The 18,851-nt window shown below is 40.2% G+C and overlaps 1 protein-coding gene across 1 annotated transcript; it reads right to left on the reverse strand.

The window, feature by feature from the left end:
- Positions 1–264: 264 nt before the first annotated feature.
- Positions 265–18,640, reverse strand: RASGEF1B (RasGEF domain family member 1B; the record flags this gene model as incomplete). The annotated part of the gene is made up of 12 exons (XM_082482475.1): positions 265–371; positions 1,036–1,159; positions 2,385–2,480; positions 4,470–4,565; positions 5,825–5,904; positions 6,648–6,747; positions 7,353–7,448; positions 8,719–8,793; positions 8,892–9,104; positions 15,453–15,590; positions 16,585–16,707; positions 18,464–18,640. The coding sequence occupies 12 exons, from the start codon at positions 18,638–18,640 to the stop codon at positions 265–267; spliced, it is 1,425 nt and encodes a 474-aa protein (XP_082338601.1).
- Between the last annotated feature and the right edge of the window lie 211 nt (positions 18,641–18,851).

Raw genomic sequence — 18,851 nt, forward strand, 5'->3', positions numbered from 1 at the left:
AAAGTAAATTTCTCTGAAGTTTAGAAACTATTTTTCCTACACTGAGTAACACAAGAAATTAAGATAAAAAATTACTTATTCTAATTCCCATCCCCTAAGGGACAGTAGGCTTGAGATGGTTTAAGATAAAGACTGATTGTTCTCTTTTTCCAAGAGTCCCAGATTGGAGGGGGGATTTGAGCCAATGCTGTGCCCCATCTGTTGAAACACGTAGTGTGTTGTTTGGTTTTAACTGTTTGATGCTTGCTCTGTATCCCATTCTCTTTATTTAGTGATGCAGGTAACCTCTGATACAAACCTTAGTGTCTTCCATCTGTCTTTTTCAATGTGATTCTCCGGACTTTCGCTCTCATAGGAAGCCAAGTAAAGTGCTGCAATCAGAAGCAAATACAGTACGGTAGGCCCACTGGCATTTTAAAATTTGCTCTGCCTAGAAAGTGGACTGAAGTTAAATGAAACAGGCTCGTATTATCCATCCCTCAGATTAGGGCTCCGGAATCCCATTAGGAAGTATACTATTGCTTTTAATTACATCCAGACAATACTAACAAACAGTGCACGAGAACAAAGGCTACCCTGAGGGGAAAAAAACAACTAGTGAAACCTCAAAAACCTCAAGAGCACAAGAGTGGAAGAAAACACTCAAAAAAACCCAACCCAAACCTGAGCCCAGGCATATGGTACTTTGTAAGCAACCACAGAAGGCCCCATTTTCTTTTTCAGGCAGTACCCTTTAGCGTAAAGCATCCTGAAAGTCCATATAAATACACTTCAGATCATATTTACAGGGACCACATATCCAATTTTTTTCATTCCATTTCAGAGAAAAGGATAATGTCAATTCTCACAGACCACATGCACATAAAAAGTCTTATTTTCTCTCTCATTTGTAAGGGAGAAGCACTTTTTACTTGCCAGACAAAGATGTCTCAGGACAAAGTCTTTCTTCACTGTGAAGAAGCAACAACTTAACATGGAGAGAGACTAAGCAGTAGACAGTAACACCAGACCTGCAGGAAGTCCAGAGCTTCTTACCATCATCACTGAAGACTGGGACAGTGAGCAAGTACTGCAGAATCTTCCAAGCCCTTTCAAAAGGACACTCCACTTGCTTCCACATCATAAATTCATTGACTCGTTTTGCCAGTTCCCAAAATTTCTGTCAGAATAGGAGAGAAAACAGAAGAGGTGTTATATATTGAACAGTACTATTTACCCTGAACACTTTTTAAAGAGAGGGAGATATCTTGTTTTCAAGTCCAAGGCTTGGATTCTCCCCAGCTTTTAAGCTAGAATTGAATGTGATTTGACTCAACAACTCAGCTTTGAACTTCTGCATTTCTGTTTCAAACTGGAATGACTTCCCAATCTTCCACCATAGTAAAATTATTGCTATTTATGAATATAAATAATAGATTATGATCTGCACTCAGTTTCTTTTCAAGGAGCTGATAACACTCCTGATGCTCAACTTTTCACTTTCATGATGCTCATGTTTGTTTCACAGTGAAATATTTAGTAATTTTCACATCAAAAGCCTCTAAATGCTTAATACTGACATTTTGAAATCCAGATGTTCCATTTAGTTAATCTGAAATGCTCAATTTTCTTGCTGGAAATTTACGCCAAAAATAAACATTCCCCATGTAGTGTGTTGATGTCATTCATTGAAAAAAACTTTCAATTAAAGTTCAACATGCCTCAAGTGCACATGGATTCCTTGAGTAAAAGTATATTCCAGATCATCACATAGTCTAGCTTTAGAATCAGGCTAATTCAAGCCAATGACTACAAGTGAAAGGTAATGTAATTTTGTGCAAGTGACCCAGTCTTCCTGAAAGCTGAAAGCACTACAAACCAAATCATTGGGTAATTCAGACTGTCAGACAACAAGCGTGAAATTGGAGGCAGAAGAACTACTGAAAGACAAGGGACTCAAAACTCCTTCACTGCTGCTCTTTCACATTTCTTCAAAGACAGTCTGTGACTTACATGTATGAAAATACTGCATCTTGACAAAGGATGAACTCACCTTTTACAAGTGGCATTCAAAAAACAGCTCTAAAATACTAATTTGAATAATTTTGTTGTTAAGTATAATAAACCTGTGAGTTGAAATGTTTAGATGAATTTCAGCACTGGGAAAAAGTTATTTTTCCCCACTAAAAAATTCTGAATGTCAAAAAGATTTCTATAAACATTCCATCTTCAGGAAAACTGCTTTTTCCTGACTACCTCCCAGCTCCTGTGAGAAGTAACAAATACTCAAATTCCAGTCTAATTTTGCTCTCCCAGAATCCGGTGGAAACTGAACCATGACCTGCTTCAGTTTTCAGTTAAAGGGGCTGACCCTGTATCAATACATTACTCAGTGCTCTACTTACTTCAAAATTGACATGACCATTTGGAAGACGATTGGCACAATCGTCATTAAGGAAGTAAATATCTTTGATCAAGAGGCTGAAGAAAGGTATTACAATCTAAGGAAAGAACAACATTATTCTCAGTCTGGTCCCGAATCAAAACATAATGCTTTACAGAGACAAATAAAAAGAAGTCAGGTCGTACAAAAGGTAAGCAAAATATCAAAGGACTAAGATCTGTATATCTCTCTTTCACTACACAAAAATTTTGCATTCACTACATTTAAAAATACATGATATTTCTCTATAAAGAAAGTCCTCCCTTTGATAGTAAACTAATCCCTATAGTTTTATTTCCAGTTTTGTGCCAAACTGCTTCCATTACCTTGAACTCTGCTTGGCATGTAGCTCCCTCAAGGTCACAATTCAAGTACCTGTTGGCACTCCACTGCTTGTCAACTGTGGCTATGAGGTGTGTGTAGAACAACAATATGCCTAACATTTCTATGTCATGTCCCTCTTGTTTTCACTTTCTCATCCTTCCTTGCAGACTCCAGAACGTAAGAGCTCAGAGGTGCCCAATTCATACATGTAATTCCTGCAGGGTTTCTCTTTGTGCAGCTGTACCTCTTGACAGGGACTTGCTTGGTAAATGAGGGGAGATGCATGTTAAAGCACAGCATGGAAAATTTGGGGCTAGCAGCACAAATGGCTTTTGAATAACAATTCCCCGAGCTCATGCAAGAAATTGAACCTTGGCACTGACTGGCTCAAAATGAAGCATTTCCTGCCAACTGAACAAATCAAAGTATTTTTCTTGGGAGACTGCTGGAATATTCTTATGCTCTTAAAATGACTGTATCTTAATTTGCATCCTACAAAAATTTTAACAGCTGCACATCCTTGTTGCAACTGCAGATAAAACAAATATCACTGTTTCCATGGAAGACTTCACTGCACCATTTCAATATTTGTTAGTTCTTTCTTTGAAGTCTTAAAACTCATTTTTCTCTGAAAAGTAGTACGCATCTCATTTAAATTTCTGGTACTATCAATGATCCTTAGGACTCTGAAAAAAAATCCCTGTTTTTATTTACATGTGTATAACCACAATACAGAGCAGCAGACTGCACATGGATTTGCTTCATCCTGCCTGGTAGTTTATTCTATGAGAACCAAGATCAGGTTTATTAAACACAGCATGAAGTCCTAACATTAACAGCAGTTGACGAGTGGCTGCTTCTAAGTGGGGAGCAGCTAGGAAGCTATTTGGCTTCTTTCCACAAGAACTACAGCTGAGATTCTGCATTGATGTGTGACCAAATACAGTTGTTTCTCAAAAGCTAATTCATTTTAAAGAGCAAAGAAAGATGCCACTTCTATTAATGCATAGTTCCCAGCCACTCTTGAATCTGGAAGGTGGATTTTATCCACAAACACCTGATTTACACAAACACCTGATTCGTCTCACCATTTCCACTAAAAATCTCCAGAGCATATTTAAAGCTCATCTAAACACTGTACACAAGAAGGGGACTCCACAGAATCTAGACAGAAGCTCTGTCTAGAGTGAGTGTTAGAATACTTTTTCTGAGTAAATTTTAAAGCTTTTCCACCCTAAACCATAAACCATTTAAAATTGAGCACAAGTAGCAGTTATAAGAACAAATTACTAGCAACCTCATTTCAGTCCTTAACCTTTCCATTTGTATTACTGGTTCTATTATAAACTATAGAACTATTTTAAAGTTCTCTGTCAAAAAAAGAAATGAGCTGAGGCAATGTACTTATTTTATTTACATAATTAAAACAATCACTTAATGTTTGCAGCTTTCAGTCAGCACCAAACTGAACTGTCAGCCCTAAGATGATCATTTTCACTGAGCCACCTGATTTCCTCAAATATCCACTTTACTTTCTTGGTAGCTTACAGGCAATATTTAGACATTCCCAATAAGAGGGATTCAGTTTTGAGGCTTTTTATTCTTTTTGAAAGCCCTCCAGGGGTAGAGTTGCTGAGAATCAGAATCCCAAGACAAAAGCTTACCATGCAACCTAACAAGCACATTTCAGTTTTGCACACTGCCAAGTCATTTGTAAACATACCTTCTCTCTGCTGCTATGAGCTGCCAAGGACCTTTGAGTGGCTCCATGCAGAGCAATTCGGTAATTATAAAAATTGCTAGAAGGGTCCATCTGATGCTACCAGGCATGGAAAAATGTAAATAATGAGCCAGTCATCACCACACACAATTCTTTTTCACTTCAGCAACTATTCTAAAAAAGCAAGAGGTCTGCTGAACAGCACCATAAATAAAGCCTTTTAGAGGACTGCAGTGTCTCTTTATCTGTTAATTCGATCAGAAGAGAATCTTGTCTTAATAAGACAACAAGGGATCCAATACAAGTCAGGGGAAGGCAAGAAAAGGCAGACTTCATGGACCTTCTTTGTCTCTCCACAAAGAAGGTACCTCAGCCTTAATTCAAAAGCCAAAATCGTGAAACTAAGACAACAATGAGTTTTGGCACTAATTGCCTGCACTTCCTAGTATGCATGTTTCTTAGAGCTGATTCAGTTGCAAAATAAGACTGGACACCTAAAGCTGTTAGTGTCCCCACCTCATTGCTCCAAGACTGACTGCTGCACTTCAGTGATGACTGCATGACTCACAAAGCACGTCCTTAACCAGCAAAGTTCAGACTGCATAATAAAGTAAAATGAAATAGGGCTGCAATCGTAAGAGCAACTTGCTGAGCTGTGCAGCCACCCTTGACACAAGGAAGGCTATTTACCACCCAAGGGTGGGGGAAGGAAGTGTTAGGTGTTTTTATCTGTTGTCATAATACAAGTCAAATGTCCTGATGATATTAATAAACATTTCATGCTTGCTTCAAGTACAAAACGTTACCCTTTCTTTATTTTATTAATAAATAACCTGAATTAACCAATTGCGATTTCCAGCAGGATAATTAACTTGTTAGTGAATAATCTGTTGGGTAAATCACAACACTGCTGCACCTCTATGATCTTTGACAAAGGTCTCTACCACATGAAGATCACTGGCAATCAATTTGCTCAAGACAAATTTCCCTGAAAGGACAAGGCGGCTGCCTTACAGCTCAACTTGATTTTTCAACTGCATTAGCCAAATCCACTCCATCCCTCTCAAATACTATGTAACCCTTTAAAGAGGTTACATACTTTTTTCTTTTTTAATAATTCTTAGGATGTGTGTTTGGGAACTAAAAAAATATCACTTCAATTTCCTTCTTCCAAATCAAAAGAGCACAAGTTGGCCGAACAGTTCTCATTACACCTTCTAGAATTTCCATTCTAGAAGAATGGAAGAGCACAAACACACTAAATTAAACATGTCATAATGAAGACAAACTTGCATTTTAGAGAAGTTGAAAATAAAATGCTATTAAGAGCCTCATGTCCAAATATTGGCCAAACTTACCTCAAGAATGTCAAATTTGGCTGTCTTCACTTTTGCCCAAGTTTTCTTTAACCGAGACACAGGACTCATGTTCATGCCAGCTTGATGTAAGAAAAAGAAGTTGTTGGAGTATTTAAAAAAAATCTTTCAAATAACTAAGGTTAATAAGTATTTCTAAAGCAAAGGAGCTATTAACAATAACAAATATTTTCAATGGAGCTACTCAAAAATCAGACTCATCATTTTCTTGAAATTCCAACATTAAAATCAACTTTGGAAACAAAATCAACATCTCTTACAGAATGAAAGCTCTAAAAAAATCCGATGACATTAAATAACGTGGTTTTGATAAAACATGAATATACAGTAAAGAAGCGCAAATGAGTTTTCTCAACACTGTCATTGAAAACTACAGATATCTACAAAATTTTCACATTTCAAATTTTAAAAATATTCCCCATATTTTCCTATCAGACATAAAAAAGGTGTGGAATTTTTAAAGTACTAAGATATTTATGGTCTGAGAGAAATGATGGAAGACATCAATCCTCCATATTACAAGAAGAGTTTCTATTCCAATTTAGCACTAAAGTTGGTTTCAAAAAGTGGGGATTTAGATCTCTGAACGGTTGCAATGAAACCTTTGGTTTTATGTAATTTACACTATGGCAGTAAATAATTTCTTACAACAGAACACTACAATAACGTTCAGTAATTCTCCACCAACTTCCCCTCCCAACTTCACACTGCTGAGCATGCTAAGCAGCAGACTTTTATATAAAAGCACCATGCTTTTTTTATCAAGATTCAAACAGGGCTAAAATGTCTCAGGACACATACTTACAAATAATAGCCATTAAAGAGTTAAAGTTGCCAATGTTAAAACATTCCTGTGCCACATCAATGAAATATTCTATCACTCTTGCTCTGTGCTTCTTCACAGGCTGCAAGAGATGCCATTGGAGTGTTATGCTCAGCAGGAAACAGAGCACTCAGACCCATCCCCAAAAGAAACAACACCCCTGTTAAAAGTCTTTTCCACATGTTCACAACTTCACGCTATGCTTTACATGTAGAGGAAACCACACTACTGTCTTCCAAAGCCCTCATGGCAGCAAGGACAACCCAGATACCAGGCAGGTAGAGAGTAAGGAAAACAGGTAAAGAGGCTCTTCCAAAAAGAAGGGTATGAAGAACAGTAGAGCAGAGAAGGCGGTCAGCACAGAGGACAGAGAAGATGACTCCATACACACGAGACATTCACAGCAGAGAAGGGCAGGCCAGACATACTCCTGTGCCAAGAAGTGCCAATCCAGCATAATGTTACCACTGCGTCACATGAACAAGGCTGAGGCACAAGTATGATGCTGAAACCATGGAACTTATTTCCTTTTCAGCCCTTCACTGACTTCATCCACAAGTGAAAAAGCACAGAGCTGAGAGAATGAAGTCAAAGACCACACTGAAGGAGCGCCAAACCTGAAAAGGCTCCACAGTTTTAGACAACTAGACTAAACAAAACCTTATAGCAGAAAAAGTCCTTGCTGACCATGCAGATTTCTGTCGCAACCAAGTAACTGAGCCTGTTAAACCATTCCACATAGGCTTCCAGATTCTGGGCCGTCTTTCGATCTCCATAGCAGCTCTGCAGACAGAAGAAAAATAGCAACTTTTAGAGTAATCTTCATCTTTTCCCTAAGAAAGATCTTTTGGCTTTCCACCTTACCATCCCCAATCACTGTCAAGTCACCAGGAATAACTCAATTACCCAAGGTGACAAAAAGCTTAGAAGGAAAGCAGCAGTGATAGTATTTGAGCATGTGTAACTTCTTCCTGAGCTGTTGGGTCAGTAAAGCACTCAAGCTGGCATGCAGAATCCATCACCTGTAAGTCCAGGGTGCTTATACAAACAATCAAAGCTAAGTTTCTGCTTAAAGCTTCCTTGCATATGAGCACTGTTTCAGTCCTCACTCCTGTCCCATTGATATAGTAGAGACAACATTATGCCCTCTGCAAGTGCAGAAAGAAAACAGAGGCCAGCCCACTCCACTGGCACATGATGTTCATTTTTTGACACCACATTAACATACTGCATCCTAACTTTGGGAAATCAGCTCTACCACTTTGATTGGATTCACCCTTTCATAAACAGTGCTATTAGTTCTGTCTTGGAATGATTCCCACACCACATCCCAGGGTTGCCTAAAAAGGGGCAGAGAGCAATTTTAGTGATCTCTACTTACAAAATAATTTTCAGAGACTGTCTGACTGAACATCAAATTGTAAACTTGAGTTATTGTATTCCGTTTGTCAGTTTTAGGGAGGACAGTAATTCAAGTTTAAACTGTGTGACTTGGCACAGTTTATTTACAGAACATAGGTCATCTTGAAAGCAGCACTCAAAGAGATGAAAACTCTAGCATGGTTAGCTGAAAACACTGCATCTTTGCCTTTCATCTCACATGGATCTAGAGCTCACTGCCCCCTTTTTGTGATGTGTGCTCTACCTGCAAATTGGCCCACTTGCCAGTTTGCTGCAAAGTTTACTAGAAGGATGAATAGATATTGAAAATGAGTAACACAAAAGCCAAACTCAGCTCTTTCCAGCTGTAGACCACATAGGTGGCCTGGAGAAAACAGTCACAAGATTACGTTCCTTAGCTTAAATCAGAAAAAAACAGCAAATGTGTTAATTTAAGTCAGTTTGTTGGCTGAGCTCTGGAACTCTAGGAGATGTCCTCCAGAAAGAAAAACATCAACAAAATATTTAAGAGGAATACTAAGCTTTTTCACTATAAAGCTTGTTTCTGCTGGTCCTCATTTATTGCTGGACCTCACTTCCAGCTCATGGGGCACCTGAGCTCCAGGATGTTAAATGTCACATTTCAGAGCTGCTCGAGATCTGCTCCAATTACCTTGTCATTATCCAAAGGATCCTTTTGCACAAATGCCTGGACAAATTCTTCTGGTCCAATATAATTAAGTCTCTCCTAAATAAAGCACACAAGCAGCCAAGTCATATCCTATGTTAACCTACATTTCAAAAAGAGACGGAGGATGAAATCATATTTGAAGTATAACAACTCACAAGCTCTACGTGTGTCAGCTGCTGAGCTAACACATAGGGATCACTGCAGACTGTGATTATGTCCCTCTGGATGGACTGGGGCTTGGTCTTTAGAACTCTGAGGTGATCTGTGGAGGTAGTATCAATTTTTGCAAGTACTTCCTCATACTGTCTAACAGTGGCGAGCTTACGAATCAGGTTCTGGAGGAGCTGCTGACCGTTCTTCCGATACATCTGTCACGACATGAAACAATTGGAAGATGTTTTCAAAATGTGAGAAGATAGTATTACAGTCTGCATGACACCAAAACAGATTGATGTTGATACCTGTATGTGTTGTCAACTCAAGGTATGCTCTACTATGTAAGTTTCTAATACTAGCATTTCAACAGACCTAAAGGAATCCAGCCAAGGATTTAAACACTGATTTCTCACAGATTCAATACTGACCTGGTTAGCTCAAAGAACAGCAGAAAAGACATGCAGAATTGACTAAATGAAAAATACCACCAACCACCAGACAAAATACAAGAAATGAAAATACTCCATCTACTCCTGCTCAAGACCACAGAAAAAGCAATAGACGATCATTCAATGATGAAAAAAGGGACTGCTTCTCTCTGGAGTAAATCAAGACCAGTTTCACTGAAGTCAGAGTTAAAACTTGCAGTAAATCTCAGAAAAATAAGATAATAAAACCATCTCTCTTTTCTTTCACCTTGCAGGGCTTTCCATATGGCAGTTTAAGTTAACAGGAGTGACAAATTTAAGTAGGAACAGGACTCAACTCAAGTAGATAGATCTGTGTAATTGAGCCCAATGTGGTTAACTCTTCCCAATTCCAGATACCATCCTAAAGCCATTAAAGTAAAACCTAAGTGGCTGAAAAAGGAGCATCCAAAACCTATTGACCGATGTCCAACGGTCACATTATAGTGTGATCAGCCCAAGGCAGGAATGTTACCTGTTTTCTAATAAATTTGTCATTCCCTCCAAAGCTGCCATTTGTATGGATGTCTAAATTTACTCAATTACAACAGCACTATCTTGGGTCAGATTCATTCTCGAAATCAGTTGTGTTCAATGAAAGCTGAATTTCTCTTGTTACTTGGTAAATTTCTTTCTGCTTAGATGTATTTTGATTTTCTAGACAAATACATACAGCATAATTTTTCACTGGGGTGGGTGGAGACAGAACAGGGGAATCTCAAACTTTTAAAGAAAAGGATCTACCCTTCTCTCACAGAGACACAGACATATTACTTCAAGTGCTGCACTTCCATAAACAGGTGTTAGGTGACACACACAGAGACTTGCTTCATTTTATGTAAGAGAACTTTATGAAGCATTTTCTTGCCCAGCTGGTAATCAACTGAGAATGAAAAAAACATCTAAAATACTCAGGATGAATTCTGGCTATGGATGGAAAACACATAATAATCAGGGGGATAAGCTTCAAAGCAAAAAAAACCCAAAAAACAAAAAACAAACCTTGCCTGAAATTGTGGTTCATGTCAACCCAGAACTGACAACAAAATCAGGGAGAAAACGGGTAAATGTACAAAGCTGAACCACTCAATTCTCGTCAATCTGCTTCTGTAGCTGGAAAACCCCAGATAAAAGGCAAACTGGCAGAGATACCCTGCAAACCAGGACAAGAAATCAGGGTAATTAGCCCACATCTGATCTAGCAGCAGTTCAACATAACAAACGTTCCTCTGTCCAGTGATGAGATAAACCCCCTTGGCACAAAGGCAGAAGGCAATACCAGTTTCCTCTCACACCTCATAGATGTACCTGAGTCCACAAAACCAACATCACTCTGCTCTTTTGAGCCCCAGTCTCCTCTTGAGCAAAGAGGCAGTGACCTTGAGGCATTCTGTACGAGGATAAGTATGTACTGCATTCTGCACCTATAACAGGTATTTGCTGTGGGACCATTACTTAATCTCATGCATTTTTTTTTAATATGATATATATATATTTAACAACACACCAATGAACTCACAGCATGTCTTTTATCAATTAGATACTAATTTGATTGTAGTATGGCTACCAGTCAGCCTAAACATATGGCATTCCTCTAAATTAGGTTTATCTTTTCCACTTTGTCCCACAGTCTCATTTTTGATTCTATATTCACACTGACAATGCTGATATTTATTTATATTTAAAAACCTCTGATGATTGGACAGCACAGGAGAAAGTGATGGGACACTTCACCTCAAGGTCACCCCTTTGTGTCTGTCCTGTATGGATAGTGACTGGAAGTATCATTACTACTTACTAGATATGGAATATCACATGTTAAATCAGTTTCCACAGTCAATCTCACTCTATGATATCATGGTGGGAAAAAAAGAGAAGTCAGTGCAATGTTGGGCTTCACATGAAAAGACACCAGGATACAGGACATGGCTTTGGTGTGACTGCATACACTCAAGTGTTTTACAGAAAAAGCCACTGACAAATTTTTATATGGAACTAATCAGGAAATGGAAGGTAATGGCTGATAGGAAAGGTTTCAAAAGAAAGGCAGGCAGAAAAGCCAGGAGGCCTCCATGGATGAACAAGGAGCTCCTGGACATGATCAAAAGTAAAAAGGAGGCCTATAGAGAGTGGAAACAGGGGCAGGTAGCCTGAGAGGAATAAAGAGGAATTGTTCGAGCAGCCAGGGATCGGGTTAGACAAGCTAAAGCCCAGATAGAACTAAATCTGGCCAGAGACATTAAGACAAACAAAAAATCCTTCTACAGGTATGTCAGCAAAAAAAGAAAGACTAGGAAAGATGTGGGCCCTCTCTGGAAGGAAAGGCAAGAACTGGTTACCTGGGACAGAGACAGAGACGAGGTACTCAATGACTTTTTTGCCTCAGTCTTCACTGGCAAGGACTGCAGCCACACTGCCCATGATGCAGAATGCAAAGGCGAGGATTAGGAAAATGGAGAACTGCCTACTGTAGGTGAAGATCAGGTATGAGACCACCTGAAGAACCTGAAGGTGCACAAGTCCATGGGACCTGATGAGATACATCCGCGGGTCCTGAGGGAACTGGCAGATGAAGTTGCTAGGCCACTAGCCACCATATTTGGGAAGTCGTGGCGATCTGGTGAGGATCTTGCTTACTGGAAAAGGGGAAATAAGGAAGACCCAAGGACTGGACAGTCAGTCTCACCTCTGTGCCTAGCAAGATCATGGAGTAGATCCTCCTGGAAACTCCACTGAGGAACATAGAAAATAAGGAGGTGATTGGTAGCAGCCAGCATGGCTTCACCAAGGGCAAGTCATGCCTGACAAACTTGGTGGCCTCCTACGAAGGTGTTACAGCAACAGTGGACAAGGGAAGAGTAACCAATGTCATCTACCTGGATTTGTGCAAGGCATTTGACAGCATCCCACACGATATCCTGGTCTCTAAATTGGAGAGACGTGGATTCGACAAACGGACCACTCGGTGGATAAAGAATTGCCTGGACAGTCGCTCTCAAAGAGTTGTGGTCAACGGCTTGATGTCCAAGTAGAGACCAGTGACGAGTGGCATTCCTCAGGGGTCAGTACTGGGACCCATGCTGTTCAACATCTTTGTCAGCAACATGGACAGGGGGGTTGAGTGCACCCTCAGCAAGTTTGCTGATGATACCAAGCTGATTGGCGAGGTAGACACACTGGGAGGGATGCCATCCAGAGGGACCTGGACAGGCTGGAGAGGTAGGCCCAAGCCAACCTCATGCAGTTCACAAGGCCAAGTGCAAGGTCCTACATCTGGGTTGGGGCAATCCCAAACACAAATAGAGGCTTGGTGGGAAATGGCTGGAGAGCAGCCCTGAGGCGAAGGACCTGGGTGCGCTAATTGACGAGAAGCTCAACGTGAGCCAGCAATGTGTGTTTGCAGCCCAGAAGGCCACCTATATCCTTGGCTACAGTAGAAGTGTGGCCAACAGGTCAAAGGAGGTGATTCTGGCCCTCTACTCGGCTCTTGTGAGACCCTACCTGGAATACTGCATCCAGCTCTGGTGTCCCCAACATAAGAAGGACATGGACCTGTTGGAGTGTGTCCAGAGGAGGGCCACGAGGATGATCCGAGGGCTGGAGCACCTCTCCTATGAGGAGAGGCTGAAAGAGTTGAGGCTGTTCAGCCTGGAGAAGGCTACAGGGAGATCTTATTGCAGCCTTCCAGTACCTAAAGGGGGCTGGGGAAGGACTTTTTACTCGGGCATGTAGAGATAGGATGAGGGGGAATGGTTTTAAACTGGAAGAGGGCAAGTTCAGATTAAACATTAGGAAGAAGTTTTTCACTTTGAGGGTGGTACGGCACTGGAACAGGTTGCCCAGAGAGGCCCCATCCCTGGAAGTGTTCAAGGCCAGGTTGGATGGGGCTTTGAGCAACCTGGTGTAGTGAGAGGTGTCCTTGCCTTCAAGGCAAGGGGGGTTGGAACTCGATGATCTTCAAGGTCCCTTCCAACCTAAACCGTTCTATGATTCTAAGTTTATATATACATTGAAACAAAAGTAAGTTAAGCGATAAAAGGGACCAGTACAATCTAGAAATATCTCATGAGTGTGATAACCTCTCAGGACACAGAGAGGGGAAAAGTGGAAGGAATGGAATTTAATTGAGGGAGAAGAGGGGAAAAAAAAATAAACCCACCAAGGTTTTTCCAAAGACCTTTTTTTGATGGAACAATACGTTAGCAAGGTGAAGAGTTTTAGCTGGACTCTTACTGATAGCCTTTAATAGTACTGAAGCACAATAATTTGGGACGTGGAATAAGAGGCTACAAGTGGAAGAGCTATAGCAAGCAGGAATAGGAAATACTGCTTCTTTTGTATCCTTCAAGATAATGACTCACAAAAATCCAAGCAATCTGTAGAAAAGCAAGGTCAAGGAAGTTGCCATTTACTGTTCCAAGCAGTTTACAATAATTCAAGTCAATTTACTGCAGCACTTGCTTTCCCTTTGCCTTTCTAAAGAAAACATCAAAGTCAAAAAAAGCTCAAAGCTAGAGCTATAAAAGATCTATAGCTCACTGCCAGACTAAGACTGCTCCCTAGTGCTCATTTGCTAGCAGTTTGTACGTCTACCTTTCTCCTTAGTAGATAATTCCACTGTTTAAACTGTCTGTATTGCCAGAAACTTCACCACAGATAACCCTTCCCTGTTACCATTTCACTCTTACATCCACCAACTTAACTTCATCCAGGCTAAATAGCTCCCTCTCTTTTTTACAGTAAGTATTTTTCAAGTGGCTGTGAGTCTTCAATCTTACTACTTTTCCTTGAAATGTACTTCAGTTCCCTATCTTCGTATTAAGAGTATCCAGAAACAAACCAACAGTGCAGGAGTACTGTACAGGGAAAGGTGCCTCCTGGCATCCCTGCAGTGAAGGCAAACCTATTGCCTCTCTACAGTCCAAAGCCTTCTGTAGTTATCTTGCAGCAACTCTAAGCTTCCCCATCAGATTTGGTATCTTTTTAATTTGTATTCCATACTGTCTCTCACTCTCTTTTCCCATCCTCTTTTGTCCCTTCCCACTTTCACAAAATCAAAATGTACGTCAGCTTCCAAATTCAGTTTAGGTTTATTCTCTTCCATTCTTGTTTACAGTCTCTCAGGATCTTTTCAGGCCTTTGACAGCACTTGCAACTCCTCCCAGTAAAGCTTACCTACACGCTTGTCAATATGCTGTTTGCTGCCTCATCTGTATCATTATTCAAAAGCTTACATAAGGAACACCAGCCCCTCAGGAACACTAGAAACATGATTCCATTTAGCAATTGCTCTTTGCATTTATAGTTCTTCCATATGCCACTCCAGTGTCTTTTGTAATCTTAGTATTATGGTCTGCTTACTGAAACCCTGTTAATTGCCTTTCTGCTAAGTATAACCTTATATAAACTTTGGCTGAGTTTATTTCAGTACTTACAAGACAAGCATCAGTTAAGCATCAGAATATTTCATAAGACCTCTGTGAAACTTTATTTCCATCTGAGAACTGGGACTCAGAAAAAGGTCAAGTGATTTCCTTGTGTGTTCAATCCAGAGGAAGGAATAAGACAGACTTCCTCCAAGTCCATATCTGATGCTTTAAGCTCAAGACAATTCTTCCTCGTTCAGTTTTCTTTTAGAAACTTTTTCCCAAACTTGCTATAACTCTTACACTGACCTACAGGTCAGAGGCCCGATTCCAACACAACTTACTCACAAAGAAATTATCAACATCAGTATGGATTTCTCAGAAATGCAAAGCTTTCCGGTGTCTTATTTAACTTCTTCCAAGCAGCATCACTAAAATGAAAAATACTAGTACCCACCAAGTTGTGTCTCTCTGCACAATATGCAATTATATTATGGGTTACGGGATGGAGTGAACCTTGCCTGTGCTTTGAAAAGGATCTGCTTATACTGTGTGGTTTCTTCCTAGGCCTAGGTACCAGACAGAACTTTTTGCCTACCAGCACCTTCATAATAAGTTAGCTTAGCTACCCAGAGCCATACCATGTTATTAACAACAAAGAAACTGCAATATCAAAGCATTAAAGGAATGCCTTTTTGTCCAATAACTTTGTGCACAGACAACCTACCTCATCACCACTGGCTATTCTTTGCGCTAACTCCTTTAAGTTCCTCATCATTCGTTCATCTCGGAAATCATAAGGAAACGTCTCTGTCCATTCAGTCAACAATTGTAGGATTTTGGGTGCAATTTTTTGTATCCGGTTCTGTTTGAAAACAGTAAGGAGGAATGTTACATGTAACAGCAATACAGCATACAACTAACCCTAATCTAAAGGAAATAGAGTTCCCTTCTGTAGGATACCGTGGAGCAAAGGGTATGAAGGTCAGTTAAATTTTTAAGCTTAATTTAATTCAGCATTGCATTACAGGCCAGAGCAAATACCCACTGAAGCCAATGAAGAGACTCTCATTGGCTTAACTGACCTGGAAATTAGGCCCCAGGAAGATGGAAATCTTAGAATGATTCCCCTCATTGTCAGGAGTGTCTCAGTACAAGACATTTATTAGTATTTCCATAACTTATGGCTAACTATCAACAATGAAAGTGATAAACTCCAGTTCTGCCAAGACTTATGCATGTGCTATAACTTACAGTGAGAAACCAGTGGAAGTGTTCAAGTATCATAATTTAATTTGTGTCATTTTCTACTGGGGTGAAGGTTCTATCCAAACGTCCACATCCTGCCTCCTTTCAACTCTAGACATGACACACAAAATCCCATGCATTCCCATGCAAATGGGCCAGCAATCTAAGCCACTCTGCAAAGACTGTGGTGAGAGTGTAGCTTAAGCACGAGACAGGTCAGTGTAATTCCCATTGATGTGCTTAATTCATCATTATGTCTTTCCAACTTTTTGGCATTATACATCAAGACATTTGGAACCCTGAAACAGAAGCAACCACTGCAGGTCTAGTGGAGGGAATGTCATTAACAGAAGCACTGTTGTTTCTGGCCCATATACTGGCAAAACAAACAGTGCAGCAGCAGCAACAGTCTTCACAGAGGACAAGCTGAACAGTATGGAAATTTACCATCAATGTCAGTGAGTTAAAGGGTCAAATTCTAGTTGCTTGTATCAGGTTTTCAATCCGTTTAATCCTCAATAGAGGACTCTCTTGAGTAGGCAAATTTTGCTATGGGCAGGGTAGACATTTGACTGGAACTAACAGGAGTCCCTGAAAGTGAGGGATCTTACCTTGTCCGGGCCAGGCTCACTTAGTCTCTGCTGCTCAATGCACAGATGGCAGACTTTGGCCATGAGCTCATATGGATGCATGAACAGGCGTGAACTGAGAAGGAAGGTGAAGATGTATGTCCTCTGCAAACAAGAGGGAGACAGAGACAGGGATAAATTACCACCAGTTTTATATATTCTCAAAATGCATTCCTGACAAATCTGCAGAAGTAAACTCTGCATGTGGCTGTGCCAACAGCTATTACCACAGCAGTAAGCATTTAATTTAACACTTGTCATTGCTTCAGAATCAGCGTTATAAATTTGTGCTTGAGCCAAGTTATGCAAGATTTAACCAAAACAAGGCAGGGCAGGGCTGGTTTAGCTCTCCTATTGCACGCAGCCTTATTACAAGCTCAATACCTGAAATTACTCGGAATAAAATTTCAACTCATCTTCTCTTGTTCTACAGTAAACATTTGTGAGATCCATTACCAGCTTACATAATTCTTTCTAGCTGACAATGGAATGAATCTCATGCTGCAAGTCCAGGCTACTTAGAGTACCAACAGAGAAATCTTTTATGCTTCCACATGGCTACTGAAAGCAAATAGTCTTCAGAAAAAGAACTAAAGAAGATGCCAGTTAACCAGATTGTTAAGCTGACTCAATTTTGCCCCGTACACCATCTTTATTATGTTGTGTTTGCCTGTCTGACCTCAGTAAACTGCACATTATGACCTTGTGATTCCTTTAAGAACCCCCAACCACTGTTAATTTCTCAGAGTATTGCGTGTCTCCTGAGTGAAAGTTGAGGGAACTACATAGCTTAATTTCACAGAATTAAAATTAGTAACTCATTCTGAGGTTGCAAGATGAGGATTCTCATTTTGCTTTAATTTTCCATATATCATGATTTGAACTCATTGTGAGATGGATATTCAGAAGATCCACTCCACTCCCCACGTTGCCAGTAGTTAAGTATCTATGGCACCCACAAGACAGATTCTACAATGTTCCAGTTCTAGGGACTTAGAATAAATCATCATGTCTGACCAACTGATGTCTAAATTACCACATGTTTAAATTTTATATTAAACATTAATGGATAAGCACTAGCTTAAGCATAGTCCTGTGCTGCTGTTAAGTCTGGCCCAAGTTAAAAAAGATCCTGTCTTGAAAATGTGAATAAACCTATGACAGTAACAGAAGCTGAATATAAGCAGAGTTGTCTTCAGCAAGAGCTTTTCAACAAGCAGAGATGCAGTTTCATCATCCCTCAGTCATCACCAACTGCCCACACGACCTTTTGAGATATTTTATATAATACTTGGAAAAGAAGAATGATATCAATGCACAAGTGCATCTAGACAGGCCAAAAATTCTCAGATGATAAATGTCCTGTTCTCACGTAAAGCCTCTGCTTATTCCGTACAGTGTGGTACTAGTTCAACATTTCAGTTTCTAATTGCAAGATACATGTGGACCTCAGATAAGCAACGGGAAATATGCATTAAAAACTGTTTTTAAACTAAATACGTTCATCCCGTCGCACCGGTAGTCCTGCTTTTCTCCTCAGCTTGCCTGAGAGATTTTTAAGGGTTAATGGTAATCCATCAAACAGTAAGCCATACTAGGTACTTACTTTATAGATGAGTCACCAGGGTTGTGCACCTCACAAAAGGACTAAGAAAGAACTAGACTTCCTAGGTTAGGTGACTTACTGCATGCTGCACTCACATGAAGCACATGTTTATCCTATCATTGCAGATCAGTCACATGAACTCCTTCCTTAGCAATTTGATGTGACACATTCTGCTTTTGTTGCACATTTGAAAGTTCCCCTTTATGAGATGCATCAGGCCTACCAATATATAGTTAGCTGAGTGTATACACTTACGTCAGGATAGTAATCTACATTGGGTACCAAGTGCTGGATCAGAGCTTCCAGAGACCCTGACAGGAGGTTGTTGTCATGGTAATAGAGCCCTCCGCGGTTGTCCTCTTTTGACTGATACAGGTTCCTGTTGTAGCCGCTGCTGTCAAACATAGCTGCAAAAGGAGGTGTCTGTGGCATCCTTTCCTGAGGAGACACACAAAAGAGATACGTGATACTTACCAGAAGGTGCAACGTAAGACACTTTCTACATTCCAGAGATAGTGCTGCACTAGGAAGAGAACCCAGCATCACACCCTGGGTTGTCTGCATGCAGCAGTAAAGATTGTACAGTCAAGATAAGACAGATAAAATGTCAAGGTTAAGAGCTAGAAAGAGCATACAAGAATCC

The sequence above is a fragment of the Vanellus vanellus genome, assembly GCF_965231255.1.
Source record: "Vanellus vanellus genome assembly, chromosome: 4".
In the NCBI taxonomy this organism is placed as follows: Eukaryota; Metazoa; Chordata; class Aves; order Charadriiformes; family Charadriidae; genus Vanellus; species Vanellus vanellus.